This window comes from Argentina silus, assembly GCF_951799395.1.
Source record: "Argentina silus genome assembly, chromosome: 2".
In the NCBI taxonomy this organism is placed as follows: domain Eukaryota; kingdom Metazoa; phylum Chordata; class Actinopteri; order Argentiniformes; family Argentinidae; genus Argentina; species Argentina silus.
This window is the reverse complement of record NC_139656.1, coordinates 33,586,532-33,604,601: the sequence shown is the minus strand read 5'-3', so window position 1 is coordinate 33,604,601 and position 18,070 is coordinate 33,586,532. Positions and strand designations below refer to the sequence as shown.

At 44.8% G+C, this 18,070-nt stretch overlaps 2 protein-coding genes across 2 annotated transcripts; one reads left to right on the top strand and one right to left on the bottom strand.

The window, feature by feature from the left end:
• The first annotated feature begins 975 nt into the window (after nt 1–975).
• Nucleotides 976–6,124, top strand: ube2b (ubiquitin-conjugating enzyme E2B (RAD6 homolog)). The gene is made up of 6 exons (XM_083664857.1): nt 976–1,128; nt 2,537–2,617; nt 3,029–3,054; nt 3,840–3,929; nt 4,154–4,242; nt 4,700–6,124. The coding sequence occupies exons 1-6, from the start codon at nt 1,085–1,087 to the stop codon at nt 4,826–4,828; spliced, it is 459 nt and encodes a 152-aa protein (XP_083520983.1). The 5' UTR covers nt 976–1,084; the 3' UTR covers nt 4,829–6,124.
• Nucleotides 6,125–9,224: 3,100 nt separating this feature from the next.
• Nucleotides 9,225–10,436, bottom strand: cdkn2aipnl (CDKN2A interacting protein N-terminal like). Its single transcript, XM_083689433.1, has 3 exons — nt 10,188–10,436; nt 9,757–9,862; nt 9,225–9,527 (listed from the first exon to the last, which is right to left on the bottom strand). The coding sequence occupies exons 1-3, from the start codon at nt 10,397–10,399 to the stop codon at nt 9,522–9,524; spliced, it is 324 nt and encodes a 107-aa protein (XP_083545559.1). The 5' UTR covers nt 10,400–10,436; the 3' UTR covers nt 9,225–9,521.
• Nucleotides 10,437–18,070: the final 7,634 nt, after the last annotated feature.

The following is an 18,070-nucleotide window of genomic DNA, read 5'->3' as shown; positions in this document are numbered from 1 at the left end:
AATGGGAGATAATGTGCGAGAGGGACCTGAATCTGACCTCTTCACTGCGGGGCTCTGAGCCTGAGGAGCGCGGGGCTGTGGCGCGCGGGGCTGGGGAGCACCAGCATGCGCCAGTCTGAAAGCCTTCGTAATAAACTATATCACAAGGCGGAGCAGACAGCCATTCTTACCATTGTAGTACAACATTATCTGGCCAGAAAATACTGCTGAGTAGATAAAAGGCTACATTAAATGTTCTTTTCACCTTCCCTTTCTTTACTTCTCTCTGAAATCACACTCTTTCATGGCTGTGATAAAAGATGCCACAAACTGGCAGGTCACGCTTCATAAATTCACATATAGTGACAATATTGCTCTGTTAATTTCTTAGCGGAATCCACCCAAGAGTTCTGTGACAGACAAGAGGTGGGGAATTAGAATGCGGTTACCATGACAACAGGCAAAGTTGACGACAATTGAGAGACGTTCTAGAATCTTAAAGATCACACATTTGATACAGTAGCACAGAGGCGAAGCTCACTGACTTGTTAATCACTCAAATATAGGGGCTGAAAGGTGAAACGCGAGATAGATTAGATTGTTTAGGCCTTGTAGGCCTGGTCTTAGGGTTATTATTTCTGTAAATGTCCTACATTGTCTCACGTGATATGATTATTAAAATAAATGTTTTCTAACTACACCTGTGTGCGCTGGCATGTTTGACTGCAACTCACAGCTAAAGCTGGGATGAAACCATTAGAGAGGGTTAGTCTCAGAAATAAACACAAACAAACGTTGATTTAGTCTGGCGCAAGGCGACACTATGAATACTAACTAATTACAGAGGTGTATGAATTGTAGGCACTTTGTTTACAAATAGGATAAAACGTGATTATTGATTACATTAGTGAGGTAAATCGTCAAAGTGGATTGTTCCAATCGAATGTTCTTGCCTTGTTTCCCCTGTGGAAGCACATGACGTCACTGTAGTTGTTTTGGAGAGAAGAAAAGGGCACAAGCGAAAGAATTGCCCTGTTATTTACGCGTTATATCACCGGTTCTGACACATTTTATGACCAAAGCATAACTTTTTACGTTTTGAGTCATGTCTACTCCGGCTAGAAGACGGCTTATGAGAGATTTCAAAAGGTAGAACAACGTTTCGCTTGTGCAATTGTGTGTGTGTTGCATTTTGCTAGCTAGCCACCGCCGCTGCTGCAGTAGTGTTGGTCAGCCAGCCAGCTAGCGCTGGTGGAAGAGACTTACTTTGCGTATCTAATTTAAGGCCTGTGGAGAGTCGTGATCGCTCGCTTGTTATGATCATGCACTCGCAATTTGAATTGCTAACTTTGTTTTTGTCTGTCATTGCTACTATGATACAACTAATTATGGTGGAGATAATGTGACAGCTAGCTAGCAAGTTAGCATGGTGGTGAGTGGCAGCTTGCTGGGGTGCTTGCTAGCATAGCATAGCCTAGGCCCAGCAAGCTAACTTATATCTACAGCTAAAATTAGGAAAACATGTAGTTAGCAGTGTTGCTTGCTTGATTACGTGTGTCAGAGTTTGTCAGAACTGATGATGGCTTTGTTCTGTGTCCCTTTCTGACAATCCTGTGTTTACAGATTATGATATCTTATGATAAAGCCTTACATTTCTTGATCTGTAGCCTAACAATCAAAACTACCCATTGGCTTTGTGACTGGAATAAGGGAAACTCTATAGGGGATTAGGGCATGGAAATTCTGGTGGTGCACCTGTCTGGGGCTTGGTGTAATTCCCAGTCACCGTCTGTTGTCTCGCCCCAGATGGCATCGTTGTCCTGGAGGAGTGTGTATGTGTGTAGCACCCTCGTCAATGGAAACAGGTGATGCTTAGATATTCCATGAGGACCGCGTGAGGAGCTGGACGGATAGAGTAACACTCGTGTGTAATCCTACCCTACTTTACCTGCCTCCAGCAGGTCAACTGTTAGGATTGAGTTGGAGAACAATTGGCAGGACAGGAGCGTCCCTTGATGAGCATCTGTTGCGTTCGTCCTTGCATGACAGAGATTGTTCTTACATGTATAGACTGAGAGATTAGTGATCATCCACTTGTTACAGTAATGTTGGTTATCTCTATATAAATATATCCTTGCATGAAATTGCAGACATAACAGTAGCTATTTGCGTCAGCTCCATGCAGCATCCATAAACAGCCTGCAGCGAGATTACATTAAATGAGGTTAATTGCGATGTTGCTCTCTGTAAAGACTTGCAGAAAGGTCTGCTAACACAAAGACTACCTTGTGCTGAATGGAAAGCTGTGATTAAGTGAGCTTTCTCTTGTGGTGCACTTATAATGGCTTTGCTGGATTATACTGGCCAAAGAGCACTTGGCATTGGTGATAAGCTGTCACAACACAATGTCATGTGGTGTTTTGTGCATTAAAACCCACATTGAGTGCATTCTGCCTGTATGGAGTCTATAGAGGATCTGATTGCCGTCATTCTTTAGAACTCTTGAGGTTCCATTCCATGATTCGAACGGGTTCTCTTTGTTTCCCTTTGTTCTAAGACTTCAAGAAGACCCCCCAACTGGCGTTAGTGGAGCTCCTTCAGAGAATAACATCATGCTGTGGAACGCAGTTATTTTTGGGTGAGTGGGTCTAAATCCAACCCCTTTTTACTGTGCCAATGTCCTCATCACCACATGGTCATCAGGTCCATAAGGATCAGATGGATACAGCCTGGTTGAGCTGTGGCTGAGGGAGGGGAGAGAGGGGGAGGTAGAGGGGGACAGGGGGAGAGAGAATGCAAATGGTGGCATGTAGTTGTTGAGCTGTGGAGGGCTACTTGCCACTTTGTATACACAGTTATTTAACTAATTAATTGGCATCCATTAGCAGTATGATAACGTGCTCTATAATCGGACAGCGTTTGCTATGTGGAGGGAGTGGAGTGTGAGTGGTGTGTTGTTTTCCCCTACATCTGTAGTCATGGCCTTATTGCTATGATAGTAGCTTGTTTGTTTACATGAAAGTCACGGTCCCTCTCTCTTCCATTGCAGACCTGTGGGGACACCATTTGAGGATGGTAAGTTAACCGTTTTCACTGAAGCTTCACCTCTGCAGGAGAGAAAAAGTAAAATTTAATTGATCAAAGTCGATCAAGGGAAACATTACTTTAAAGGTTGACTCTGGGATGTGACGTCATAGCAGAACGAGCAGGTCGACGCTGCCAGAGACTTTGAAAACAGAGATGCAGACTAGAGAATAAAAAATCCCCCCCCCCCCCCAAAAAAATAAATCCAAATCCAAACCAAAGACATTTCAGAGAAGGGAGAAAAAGATGGCACTGTGGAGTTGAAGTTAAGCTATTGAAAGCCGTCTTATGTCGGAGGGCAGTGAAACTCTTGTTCGCTACAGTGTCTTTGATGAAATTTGCTCTGTTAACACGGGCCTGACATCATACCCCAGAGTCTACCTTTAATTCATCATGAACTGGTTGAAAGCAAAACAGTCAGTGCAGTGTTTTTTTTTTTTTTTTTTTTTTTTTTTTTTTTTTGTGTCTAGCCGGGAGCAAAGTGAAGTCATTCCTGGTGTTTCTGCAGTTTGATCAGTCTGAACAAGTTCATGACTGGCGCCTGTAATTATGCTTTTGTGGAATCTGGTGGAACTGCTGACTCGGCGTATTCATATTCAGACTTATATTAGTCATGTCACGCACTGTTACCAGGGGGGTTGACGTTGTGCCCCGATAAAGGATTTGTTCCTTTCGTGAGGAACGGCTGGTATTTATAGTAACAGTAATTGTCTCTCTCTCCCTCCCTCTCTTGCTCTCTCTCTCCTCCTCCTCTCTCTCTCTCTCTCTCTCTGCAGGAACTTTTAAGCTTGTGATAGAATTTTCAGAAGAGTACCCTAACAAGCCTCCCACGGTTCGATTTATCTCCAAAATGTTTCACCCAAACGGTAAGATTCCCCGTAGACCTGACTGTGCAAAAACGTCAGAGATGACCCCGAATACATTTAGCTCTGGTCAAAAAAGTGAACTGAACTTTCAGCATTTATTTAATTCTTCCTTCCTAAGCTTGGCAGGACACCTCCCTCCGCAGCCCCCCACGAGGCCGGTACTAGTGATTGTGTGTTCTGAACATTGCAACGTAACTCCTAACGACCCTTTTTTCATCTTTCAGTCTATGCAGATGGAAGTATATGTTTAGACATCCTTCAGAATCGTTGGAGCCCCACGTATGATGTGTCGTCAATTCTGACCTCTATCCAGGTAGGGTGTCTCCCTCTCAGCCTTCTGCCTCAAACACTGCAGCTGCATCCTATTTACTGACATCATTATCTCTCTCTCTCTCTCTCTCTCTCTCTCTCTCTTTCTCTCTCTCTCAAATCTAGTGTTGTTATGTGGCATGTTTAGTGTCTCCCAAATCGGAATTGTAGCCGTATGTTTAAGTGTTACAACTCCAGAAAAAGGGCACTGATGTGTCCTTAACCACTACTTAAGTATGTTCTGTCCCATGTGTTTCTTTTTCCAATCAATTCTTTTATTTGGCGTGTGTGTGTGTGTGACAGGGTGGGGTGGGGACGCACCCTTGTCCCAATGTTCCTATTGTCATGAGTGTTCTTCTCCTAGACATACTGTAGAAGACAGCTCTGAAGATAGATGGGATAGTATGGAGCTGCCCAAGCTTTGACATTCACCGTCACTGACCTCCTCTCTTTGTTCACAGTCCCTGTTGGATGAGCCGAACCCCAACAGCCCAGCCAACAGTCAGGCTGCCCAGCTTTATCAGGAGAACAAGAGAGAGTATGAGAAGAGAGTTTCTGCCATCGTGGAGCAGAGTTGGGTGGACTCCTAACACTGTTCTGCCTTCATCATCATCGTCACCACCACCACCACCATCACCACTCTTTATCAAAATTCTTCAATCTGTCATTTACCTCATCAAGAAAAGAAGTCAGCGTCATCAGAAGAACTTAAGTGCCACCAGAAAAGGATTAAAAAAAAGAAAGAAAAGAAAATCAGTATGGGACTTTTACTTGCTTGCCAACACATTTGAAGAAAATCAATCTGATATTTGTGTTCTTGTTCTTAATTTTTTTTATTGCATGATGTGAAATAAGTTATTGCTAACAGAATTTGTAATATATCTTCTCTTTTTTTGTTGGATTGATGCTGTTACTGTTTAGTTTCTACAGAATCTTTTATTTTTTAACGTCTCTTGGTTTGAACACAACTGGCAGTTGGGGGAATATATGTTGTCATACATTAACATAAGTCCATAAAACATGGCTGTTTTAGTTGTCGAGAGAAGACTTCATGAAATCGTCTGAGATACGTCATGAAGTCGAGACCCTGTGACATAAACAACTCAACATTACACCCAAATGATAGCAAAGTACACTTCGTAATTAAAGCGAGTCAGCTCTGTTGATCAGAATAACGATGAAGTAAAAGGAGAAGGTTCAAGTAGAAGTAAAAGTACAGTGGCGCTTGCAATAGGAGGTTGGATTGTCAAGGGATGAAGAGGAGCAGTGGGAGGTTGAAGGAACAGCCCAGTCAGACCACAACTACACAACAAGGAGCAGTGGGAGGTGGAAGGAACAGCCCAGTCAGACCACAACTACACAACAAGAAGCAGTGGGAGGTGGAAGGAACAGCCCAGTCAGACCACAACTACACAACAAGGAGCAGTGGGAGGTGGAAGGAACAGCCCAGTCAAGAACTGACTCCCAACAGTACCACACTGAGTACCAGTACCACACTGAGTACCAGTACCACGCTATGTGGCGACTCAGAACCGTATTGGACAACATATCTGCTTCCCTCTAAGCCCAGTTTGTTTCATGCCTGAATTTGTTTCCTGTGTGTATGTGTGGCACCCCAATTAAAGGTAACTTGAGATGAGTATAACAACAAGTACACTGTCCATATATCCAAAATTATTATAGGTCATTTTTCATGAAATCTGTTTTTTATTTTATTTTTATTTTTTTTTGCTCAAAGACAGTAAGGGTTGTATTGTGGCTAGTGGTTCATTTCACTATGGAGAAGGGATATGTTATGAAGTTCTGTGAATTTACTCTAAAAAACAACAACAATGTATACTTATAATAATATGCTGTATAAACGTAATAAAACATTTTTCAGACTTTGAGATGATCTTTATTTCATTATATTTTATTTTTTATTTATTTATATCTTTATTTCAGCTAATTTCCCATTTAATGTCAAGGTGGTACGACTGCGGTGCAAGTTATTCATTCTGGTTAGTCCAGTAGTATTACTACTAACCCTACTAACCCGACTAACCCTAACTAACCCTACTAACCCGACTAACCCTACTAACCCTACTAACCCGACTAACCCTAACTAGGGCCAGTAGACATTTATTTGTTGGTGACAGTGCAGCCTCAGCATAGTCTGACATGTTCACAGTTCATACTGTGTAACCCTGACTCACACCACAGGGCCGAAGCAAGCTGAGCTGTACTGGGCTGACTCACACCACAGGGCCGAAGCAAGCTGAGCTGTACTGGGCTGACTCACACCACAGGGCCGAAGCAAGCTGAGCTGTACTGGGCTGACTCACACCACAGGGCCGAAGCAAGCTGAGCTGTACTGGGCTGACTCACACCACAGGGCCGAAGCAAGCTGAGCTGTACTGGGCTGACTCACACCACAGGGCCGAAGCAAGCTGAGCTGTACTGGGCTGACTCACACCACAGGGCCGAAGCAAGCTGAGCTGTACTGGGCTGGCCTGGTTATGCATCCACCACAGTTGCTGAGAGTGCTAGAAAGAACAATGTGAAAGGAAAATATCTGAGCCAGCACAGTATGGTTTGGGTCGGCCCTGCAGTGTGGAAAGCCCCTTAGATTGCAGGCATGTATCAGGAACCTAGTGCAGACTAAGTAGTGGCTGAACTAACAGAGCTGAAGGAAGAGCAGTAGTGTAGATACAGGTATCTCAGGTAACTTGCCCCTACATTTACAATACCAGTACATAGATTAGTGTACATGTTATATGTGACTCTACATACAAGTTCATGCTCTGAGGGAGGAGTGTTTGGAGTAGGGGAGCCCAGTCACAGGTCACAGGTCACAGGTTCTCTAGAGACAAAGGCAAAGACCCAGTGTAGTGGAGGTGATTTGGAATTGTGACGAGGTAACCCTGGCAAATATAGCCCTGTACCATGAGGATGTCCTCCTGGTACAACTGTGTAAGTCTGTGGCATCCGTGCGAGAGGTGCCAGGTTCAAACCCTGCCAGTCTCTGCCTGTCTCTGACCCCAGGAGTGGTGACTCTGGCCTCATCCTTGAGGGTGGCACATCAGAGAGGTGTGGCTGACATCATCACAGACAGCAACATTCCTACTCTCACATGGGCGAGGGGACAGTCTAGGGCAGTCAGGCAGGGCTAACAGAGCAGAGGGGTCTGTACTCATCAACCCCTGCAGGCAGGGGGCAGCAGTTCTCTACCCTACCCTGCCCAGTACATGACACCTCCTACAGCATACACTCACTGGGAACTTTATTAGGAACACCTGTGCACTTTCTCGTGGTGTAATGGTGGGGGGAATGTTTTTGGTCTTTATTAGGAACACCTGTACACTTTCTCATGGTGGAGGTGGTATAATGCTGTGGGGAATGTTTTCTTGGCACACTTTGGGCCCGTTATTACCAATCAATCATCGCTTGAATGCCACAGCCTATTTGAGTATTGTTGCTGACCATGTGCATCCCTTCATGACCACAATTTACCCATCTTCTAATGGCTACTTCCAGCATGATAATGCACCATGTCACAAAGCAAAAGTCGTCTCGAACTGGTTTCATGAACATGACAATGAGTTCAGTGTTCTTCAGTGGCCTTCCCAGTCACCGGATCTGAATCCAATAGAACACCTTTGGGATGTGGTAGAACGGGAGATTCACAGCTTGAAAGTGCACCTGAAAAATCTGCAGGAATTGTGTGATGCAATCATGTCATCATGGACCAGAATTTCAAAGGAATGTTTCCAACATCTTGTGGAATCAATGCCATAAAGAATGTGTTCCTAATAAAGTGTTCAGTGGGTGTAAGTCTCTCCATGGATACACCATGGCCTGACACAAGCAGCAGTGTGAGTCCATGAAAGAGTGAGTGAGCTGACATGAGAGAGAGAGAGAGAGAGAGAGAGAGAGAGAGAGAGAGGGTGGGATGGGAGAAGACCAGACTACAAAGATAGAAAGAGAGCTGCACATTCTTGCTCTGATGCTTATTATTTATTGAACGTTTCGGCAGCAAGCTGCCTTCTTCAGGGTTTCAAACAGACCAGACTACACCTGGGTCCTCCTCAGACCCCTCCCCATCTCTCCTGCCATATCACTTCCCAACATACACACTTGTGCTGACCCTGACACACACACACACACACACACACACACACACACAAAACCCAGAATAATTGTTTTCTTCCCTGTCTCTGGCATTGTGACTGCTTGTGGCCATGAAGTCGTACTTGCTCTGATTGTGATGAATAATTGTTTCACTGACTTTAGGTGAATGTATGTATCGTACAGTATGTCTCTCTGAATAAGAGCATCTGCTAAACAAGTTAGCTGTAGATGTGGTCCTCTGTGGCTCAGTTGGTAGAGCATGGCGCTAACAATGCTTAGGTTGTGGGTTAGATTCCTGCAGGGACCATAAATATATACTGAAATGTATGAACTCACTGCAATGTAAGTTGCTTTGGATAAAAGCGTCAGCTAAATGGCATATATACATATGTAATGACGAGAGCAACAGAACTACAGGACAGGGTGGGAGAAGGCCAGACTACAGGAACATTCTGGCCAACCCATGTATGGCTTCTCTTGATGTTCACTACTGATAACACCAACACACTCTAACCCTGATAACACCCCCAACATTCCCCAACTACAGTAGTCCCTCCTAAAGACCTCTTCACCCCCACTACATGTTTCTCTCCTGTTAATAAAAAATAAATAAATAGCATTGTGACTGCCTATGGCCCCTGGTCCGAGCATTGATTAGTTTATCTTATGATGACTGATGGATAGATGATTCACTTACTTAGTCAAATGTATTTGTTGTAAGTCGCTTTGGATAAAGGCATCTTCTAAATGCCATAAATGTAAATGTAAGTTAGCACAGAACCATTCGTATGTGTATTCCTTCTACATGTTGTCACCCCATTCCTTCTCCATGCTGTCACCCCAATTCATTATTTAGATATAGAAGACATCAATAAAGAGAAGTCAAAATATTTTAATGTATAAAATGTTACAAAAGTTTCAACTCGTGTTGAAACGGGTTAAAATCACTTTTAAACGAGCCACAGACATAACAGCTAACACATGAATCATCAATCACTCACAATTTAAAATAATCAGTTTTAAAAGAACACTATGAGTCAGACAGTCAGACTATGGGCTAGGCCATAACATGACAGCTCCAATCTTCCATGCTGTGAACTTGCTCGGCATCCCAAAACTCTGTCAGGGAGGGAGGGAGGGAGGGCGGGCGGGCGGGCGGGCGGGGAGGGACGATCAACGCTGTGGAGGAATGGAAAGAGAAGGGGAAGAGAAAAGTGAGGGCAATGTCTCAACACTGTTCACTAGCCTCCTTTCCTTGACGCCTTTCCTCTGAAACTACGGAGGTTAGTGAAATGGAAAGCGATAGGAGAGCACTGTATTTTGAAAATGGTAGCTACCGGTATACACCCATTGCTTTAAACTGTATCCAGCCACTCCAGAGTTGTAGAGAAGTGAAGGAGAAATGTACCTTCTGATTTGCCATGATCTCATCTCTGGTTTTAAAAACGGGGGCGTCCACCACTACTATTCCATCAGCCATCTCCCTCACTCTCTCTAGGAGGTCTGGGTTGTATCTGAGGGATGGAGGGAGAGAGATGGGAGGGAGAGAGAGAAGGGGGGAAGAGAGAGAGAGAGTGAGAGAGAGAAGGGGAGGGAGAGAGATGGGGAGGGGGAGGGAGAGAGATGGGGAGGGGGAGGGAGAGATGGGGAGGGGGAGAGAGAGAGAGAGATGGGGAGGGAGAGGGGGAGAGAGAGAGAGAGATGGGGTAGGGGGAGAGACCATGGCAGCATGCATGAACATTATTGTCATTGCATACAGACAAACTAGCTTCCTAAACTGCAAGGCATTTAAACAATTGAGTGAGTCACAGTCATGCATGTGTGTTACTGTTTACTCACCGACAACCCATGAACACGTTGTTGGCCCAGACCATGGACAACGCCAGCAGTTGGTCTATGTGTGGATCCTCATAATCGTTTATGTTCCGGAACAAGAATTCCCTCCTGGCTGTCCAATGTTTTTCACTCTCTGAAATACCACGATATGTGTCTACAATATCAGCTAAATGCCTGTTTTGTTCAATGAACTCTTGAATATCTCCCTGAGCCATTTCAACAACAGAAGAAAAAACACGCACTACTTCCTTAATACGAAGTGCGCAGATGTAGAAAGAGGAAGTAGCCCGCAGGCTCAATAAGGAGTATTTATGACAGTGCCATCTTGTGGTTAAAAAAAGAAAACATTTTGACGTTTCTGTCTGTGTAGTGGATAAGTGGGGTCTTTCTCAAACATATTGTAATACATATTGTATTGTCACTTTATTTTGTTGTTGTTGTTTGTGATGTGAGCTGCTGTAACACCTCAATTTCCCCTCTGGGATCAATAAAGTATCTATCTATCTATCTATCTATCTATCTTCCCTGTATATGATCTTACTCAGAGATGTAGTCATGGTGGGTAAATCCTGAACACAATGGTTTGAATAGGCAAGTAAACCCTAATGCAAATAACATTGACCTGGCAGAGAAGGTGGGTAAATCCTATTCACCAAAATAAACAAGTTGGCTAAACTGAGTTTACTTGGGTTTACCCTCCACTACATCACTACAGGTCTGGGGCTTTATGGACGAGGAGGAAGCCTGCCTGCCTGCCCTGACAGTCCTGATGGGTTGCTGGTTCAAGCCCAACTTTGGCTATCCCCTCCCTACTCAATTTCAACATCCAATTTGTAACTTTCTGTTTTGTCTATGTGCCTGTTATAACCTTGAAAATATCTCTCTTACCTTTTTCGCCAAAAATGGTCAAATAGCTGTATACTTTTGTGACTCAATACCACAGAAGCAACAATAAATCAACATGAGTTCGTGACATCAAAAGATGATATCCTCCTCAACGTCCCTGACTCTTTGAGGGTTGAAGGTGTCTCTCATTACAGTTCTAGGGCGGCTTTTCCAGATGAAAAATCTTCAAAGGGAGAGTTTCAGGCTACAGAAACTTCCAGAACACATTGACATCTCTTTGACTTCCTCTCCATTTGACCAGGACTGTCGGTGCTTTGCAGCCCTGCCAGCAGCAACATCAAACAGGAACACTGTTCTTCTCTCTTCCCCCATGCAGTAGATCTGAGAAAGGGCAGCCTTTGGCTTGTTTTGACATGAAGTCATTGATATGTAGGATCCCTGTGGCATGCACACGGAGTAGGTGTTTGACAGACCACCCTACTTGTGTGAGTCTCATAAGAACAGGTTAGAACAACCTCCTGACAGACAGGAATGGAACGAGACGGGGAATGAGAGCAATCGTGTGATAAAACACGTCAAGTGTGACTTGTGTTGTCATGTAGGCCTGTGGGTTATCTTATGTTATGTGAGGGTATGACACCCCACATACAGGCGTCTCCTCCACCGCTATTCAGTGTCAAGACTTTGAGATGAATAAAGATGGAACATGTGGCAGTCTTCTGTGAATCTTAAGTCGTTTCAACACGTTAAGTCAAGCTGGGACTACTTTCTATTACTGAGCCAATTACCTGTACAGGTATGTAAGCTAAGCTTCATTCATTTCATTATATACAGTATATATATATATATATATATATGTATATTTCATTATATCCAGTGTAAAATAATATTATACTATGTAGAGATGGAGTAATTTCCATTTGAGTTGTTGTCAATTGAATTGGACATGGAATTTATCCTTGAAAATGGAATTTAAGGTCACATTTTACAGTAAGTTGTCCTTGTGGTTGTATAATATAATTGTACAGTCTTACCCAACAAAATCCCTGACTGAACTGACTGGAATGTAGAATTGACCCCAACCCTGGCAACACGTATATCAACCCCGCCATTGACAGCCAATGAAAAGCCAAACTTATTATGGTCCAAAAAACAACCACATTGTTTACTTATAACTATCGAGGGAAACTTTGCCCCTCTTTTCTATGCAGTGTCAAGTGTTGTGGTGTCATGTGCTGTGGGTGATTTCCAGAGCCATGTGACAACATGCAGATCCACGACCTAAAGAAAAGGATTATCCCAGCTTGAACTCAAAATATGCTTCTTTGCAAAGCATCCTTCAACTCAAAGCACTTGGAATAGGCCTAGTTTGGACGCATTCCTGCATACAGACACTTATAGAGAGGAACAGTATGATGTTCAAGAACACATTGTCCTGTGCTGATCCCGTCAGCATGGGTGTGTCTCTGTCTAGTCATTACAAGGGGGAATCCCAGTAGATATAATAACACACACACACACACACACACACACACACACACACACACACACACACACCACCAAGTTGATTCCCCCCATTCTCAATCTTGAGTATGATAAATATGGGCAGCTTCCAACCTATACAAGTCGCCATTTTATTGAGTGAAATAAAGCATTATGTTTATAGCCCTCTGCCCCCCCCCCCCCCCCCCCCACCCATACACTGATACTGGAATAATACAGTGTTCCAAGAGCCCTGGCAACAAATCTTTTTGATGAGTCATCTAATGTATGCTTAGTCAGGAGAAAACTATAATTGGTTGCCACGGAGACAACAGGTAGGCCTTCAAGCAGAACCCAGATACCCTGGGGATGAGCCAAGGGACAAGGATTACCTCTACCCACTCCCCTATCACACACCAGGAAGTGCTTTATACCAGAAGGTCAATGGGACAGGCGACTGTACAGTCAGCGATTGATCAGCCTGGACTGTGGATTTAATACAGACATACGGTACATTAAAACAAGACACTTATGAAAGAAAGACTGTTTATTTGCCATGCAATCAATTCTCATCAATTGTTGAAATGTGGTCATTTTTGCACCCCCCTCCAAGACAACACACACGCACTGCACACCCCCAAGGGAGAACAGAGCTCTGGGCACAGGGTCAGCCATATTCGGCGCCCCTGGAGCAGTTAGGGGTTAGGCACCTTAGATATGATACCAGCAACCCTCCAGTCACCAGCTCACACCTGGCTCCCTCCTGGGGTGGGGATCGAAGCAGCGACCTACCGATTGCTGGCTGGCCTCTCTAACCTCTGGGCTACCTGCCTCTCTAACCCTGAGGCTACCTGCCTGCCTCTCTAACCCTGAGGCTACCTGCCTCTCTAACCCTGAGGCTACCTGCCTGCCTCTCTAACCCTGAGGCTACCTGCCTCTCTAACCCTGAGGCTACCTGCCTGCCTCTCTAACCCTGAGGCTACCTGCCTGCCTCTCTAACCCTGAGGCTACCTGCCTGCCTCTCTAACCCTGAGGCTACCTGCCTCTCTAACCCTGAGGCTACCTGCCTCTCTAACCCTGAGGCTACCTGCCTCTCTAACCCTGAGGCTACCTGCCTGCCTCTCTAACCCTGAGGCTACCTGCCTGCCTCTCTAACCCTGAGGCTACCTGCCTCTCTAACCCTGAGGCCACCTGCCTGCCTCTCTAACCCTGAGGCTACCTGCCTGCCTCTCTAACCCTGAGGCTACCTGCCTCTCTAACCCTGAGGCTACCTGCCTGCCTCTCTAACCCTGAGGCTACCTGCCTCTCTAACCCTGAGGCTACCTGCCTGCCTCTCTAACCCTGAGGCCACCTGCCTGCCTCTCTAACCCTGAGGCTACCTGCCTGCCTCTCTAACCCTGAGGCTACCTGCCTGCCTCTCTAACCCTGAGGCTACCTGCCTGCCTCTCTAACCCTGAGGCTACCTGCCTCTCTAACCCTGAGGCTACCTGCCTGCCTCTCTAACCCTGAGGCTACCTGCGTGCCTCTCTAACCCTGAGGCTACCTGCCTCTCTAACCCTGAGGCTACCTGCCTCTCTAACCCTGAGGCTACCTGCCTCTCTAACCCTGAGGCTACCTGCCTCTCTAACCCTGAGGCTACCTGCGTGCCTCTCTAACCCTGAGGCTACCTGCCTCTCTAACCCTGAGGCTACCTGCGTGCCTCTCTAACCCTGAGGCTACCTGCCTGCCTCTCTAACCCTGAGGCTACCTGCCTCTCTAACCCTGAGGCTACCTGCCTGCCTCTCTAACCCTGAGGCTACCTGCCTGCCTCTCTAACCCTGAGGCTACCTGCCTCTCTAACCCCTAGGCTACCTGCCTCTCTAACCCTGAGGCTACCTGCCTCTCTAACCCTGAGGCTACCTGCGTGCCTCTCTAACCCTGAGGCTACCTGCCTCTCTAACCCTGAGGCTACCTGCCTCTCTAACCCTGAGGCTACCTACCTGCCTCTCTAACCCTGAGGCTACCTGCCTCTCTAACCCTGAGGCTACCTGCCTGCCTCTCTAACCCTGAGGCTACCTGCCTCTCTAACCCTGAGGCTACCTGCCTGCCTCTCTAACCCTGAGGCTACCTGCCTCTCTAACCCTGAGGCTACCTGCCTCTCTAACCCCTAGGCTACCTGCCATTCCCACATGAATGTGACTAGCACAATTAGCTATATTTCCTCCAGATCATTACTCACTTATGGTAAGAGAAACATAATCAGTATAAACAGTATTCCATGTGTCTCTGGAACATGTAGAACTAACAGAACAGACTACCAGACTACAGCTCCTTGAGGGGAGGTCCTCTGGAAACTAATAAATCACAGGTTGGACAGAGAATAACCATGAAAACCAGGCTTTCATAAACATGTATTTATTCTTTTTAGAAACATTTATATATTCACAAAATGCAAATCTTGAATTAGACTTGGATGACATCTTCAAGGCACTGTGGCATGATCTGCTTTCATCCTCCATGGACATGACAGCCTGTTCAAAAGGTTATCCCATCCCTGCTTCCCAATTCTCCATCCTTGTCCCTGAAGTGTACACTTTCACTCCCCTACACTGGTATACACAAGCACAACACAAGCATAAGCAAAGGATTGGTGTTAACAGCCCATTTTTACCCCGATCCTATGCTTTTAAATTTGGGTATGGGGAGTGGACAAGTGTACACTACAGCAAAACAAATGGGCAATTGTGAAGCAATTAGCTTTTATACTCTAAGCAACATTGACCACAGCCTCAAGAGCCACACTTGATGTTGACAATTAACACCACCATACAGTAGTAGGGTAACAACTTTATTGATAGCCTTTAAAACAGTGATAAACAGTTGTAACCCATTAAATAGAAGTGTGTGATAATCACTTTAGTATTAGGGTACCAAACATTGGCTTTCTCTAATCCTCTGTGCACTATCTCTATTACTCTGTACACTAAATCTATTTAAGTGCACACAGTGGATTAGAGCAAGTAAACCATTTGGCACCCCCAGTAGACAAGAAGTAATGATTCCACTTCAAATGGATGGGACGGGTTATAACTGATTCCAAGAGGATAAATAAACAAATACTTTAGTTACGTATAAATTATCTACATGCAAACGCTTTACAACCCCCCCCCCCCCAAAAAAAAAATAAAATAAAATAAAAAACGTCTCCTCAACGTAAAGTGTGACAGAGGGGTAGGATGCAACATGGCTTGAAATCTGCTAAATAAACAATGAGTGGAGCAGACAGCGGATTAACGGGCAGTCCATTCAACTGGCCATGGTGTGGACGCTGCATGTTCTCCCAGGGGACGTAGCCCACCTGCGGTGTGGGGCAGGGCTGCAGCACTTCTGGACTGGAGCCAGAGAAATCCAGAGTGTCCTTCACGGCCTCATTTCACTTTGTGCAAAAGAGCATCTCCCCCATTACTGACTGGCTGACACCTGATACAGCAATGAGCGTTTGTGCACCTGACAGCATAGTGTGTGTGTGTGTGTACGTGTGTGTGTGTGTGTGTGTACGTGTGTGTGTGTGTGCTGATGATGAAAACGCCTGTAATAAGTATTTCAATAAGTCTTACTCTTTTGATGGCCTCTCCTCCCTTGCTGTACGGATAGTTTGACTCTTTCCTGATCAACTATCAAGTTCTTATTCATCATGGGGGAAAGGTTGAGAGGCATTGAGGGATATATCCTGTTACTTTACATTATAGTGGTACAATACCTTGCAGAGCAGCTTCTGGGAGAGATGGTCTTACTCATAGACTGTATTAAATGTAGGGTTAGTTTTTTTTATACAGTATATCAATCATATCTTCCTGGGGAAATGTTTATATTGTGTCTGTTTTTAATGCATAATACATAGTATCATAATAATGTTACAGTACTTGACATTAGTGCAGGTCAGCCTAACGTTTATAAGTATAATGGTTCACTTCGCATGTACCTGCCACCCCCTGGGACTTCAGTAAAGCGTGTGTACTACCTGTAGGCTACCTATGGATAATGCATGACGTGAGCAGTGCGTCTATGTGGCCAGAACAGCCTGCATGGCGGTGGACTGAAGTGGAATCGATTGAATATTGACTTAAAAGTTTGAAAGCAACGTGACCATAAGGCTATTTGTAAATTCTTATGTTTGATTAGTACATTTTTGTTTATTAAATAAATAAATGAATTCATTTCCTCACAGTGGCCTCGGTAAAATGGACGATTATTGAATAGCTATTATGATGAACCGCCCAAACAAACCGCTATACGGTAGCTTTCACTTTCAAATTAGACAGGTGAGGATTAACTAATAACGTATTTGATGCATTTTGCATATCTGAAGAAAGTTATTATTTATGAATCGGCTTTCGCTAACTGTAAATTTAAAGTACGTCATTAATATGGCGCCAAAAGAGTTTTAAGCTTATTTTGTTGTAAGGTTGCAAGACCCGCCTGTGCAAGGAGAGAGAACACCAGCGACCAAAGGGGGGAGCGAAACAGCAGGCAAAGGAGGCGATATATTTTAAGGCAGAACGAACGTTGCGAAAGTAGCAATGTAGCTCGCAATCTTTCGTGACTCATTCTTTTGAATTAAGTATCTATTTTCACTGGAGCTGGGAAGAAAACATACTTATATGGCAGACCGGGTCCTGCTGGATACCATTGGATTTGGACTATTTTGGAAATGCGACACGGGTTATGAAAATCATATTTGTCAGCCTATCTTGCTAAGTAGCGCTACCCCGCTGCAGAACTAGCCAGCGCTGTCTACTCTTCCTACTGTACCAGGGAGCCAGCAAACGTTTGATAGAACATTTTGGATTACGGATATACCCATACAAAGTCTGTTTTTTTAAGGTAGCAAACTGTATGAAGAAGAGAAGTGCGAAGGCGGCCATCGCAGTTTTGTTGGATAATATCTGTTATGCTGTCGGATAGATTCTATCATCATTATGGAATAAAATTGTCGATTGCTACTTTTTATTTTGACAGAGCATTTGACGTCCTGTCACCACGGCTTCTCGGTCCTGTCACCAACGTGGATAATCAGTGGGCTAACTAGCTAAGCTAGCTAGGGTAGCTTCACTGGAATTTGACCACCGTGAAATTCGTTGTCACTGTAACTGTACATGTGGTTAGCTTCAAATGATCTCGTAATTTCTCAGCATCACCTATCGTCCAGAGTCGAGGACGTTTCGCCACCCGAAGCTGACTGCAATCAAGGTAAAAAGGTGGGCCAGGTTTGATTTCTTCTTCCCCTCCCCAAGAAGTACAGTACTGTAGTAGCATGTAGCAAGAGAGCAGGGAGTAGCACGCACTTTTGGAGCGGGGGACTGGCTCCTCCGTGTGTAGTGCATATGGGTCAGACGGCTGAGCTGAGATCGCTAAATAACACCATTCAACTCCCAACTTTTTTTTTTTCTTATCTCAGAAAGATGAACATGGCAAATCGCGGCTCAGTGTTTCTCAAATACGCTGTGTGTGACGCATAACAAGCAGTACAAATGACAGACAGTCATATTTAGCTTACAGTGTTATGAAATAATTGGTAG

What these genes read in the sequence shown, in the direction of transcription:
- cdkn2aipnl (XM_083689433.1), bottom strand. Translation starts at nt 10,399, where the DNA reads ATGGCTCAGGGAGATATTCAAGAGTTCATTGAACAAAACAGGCATTTA. An exon ending in AACGTGTTCATGGGTTGTCG is followed by an intron (nt 9,863 to 10,187) that starts GTGAGTAAACAG and finishes TCCATCCCTCAG; the next exon opens with ATACAACCCAGACCTCCTAG.
- ube2b (XM_083664857.1), top strand. Translation starts at nt 1,085, where the DNA reads ATGTCTACTCCGGCTAGAAGACGGCTTATGAGAGATTTCAAAAG. An exon ending in TGGAACGCAGTTATTTTTGG is followed by an intron (nt 2,618 to 3,028) that starts GTGAGTGGGTCT and finishes CTTCCATTGCAG; the next exon opens with ACCTGTGGGGACACCATTTG. An exon ending in CAATTCTGACCTCTATCCAG is followed by an intron (nt 4,243 to 4,699) that starts GTAGGGTGTCTC and finishes CTTTGTTCACAG; the next exon opens with TCCCTGTTGGATGAGCCGAA.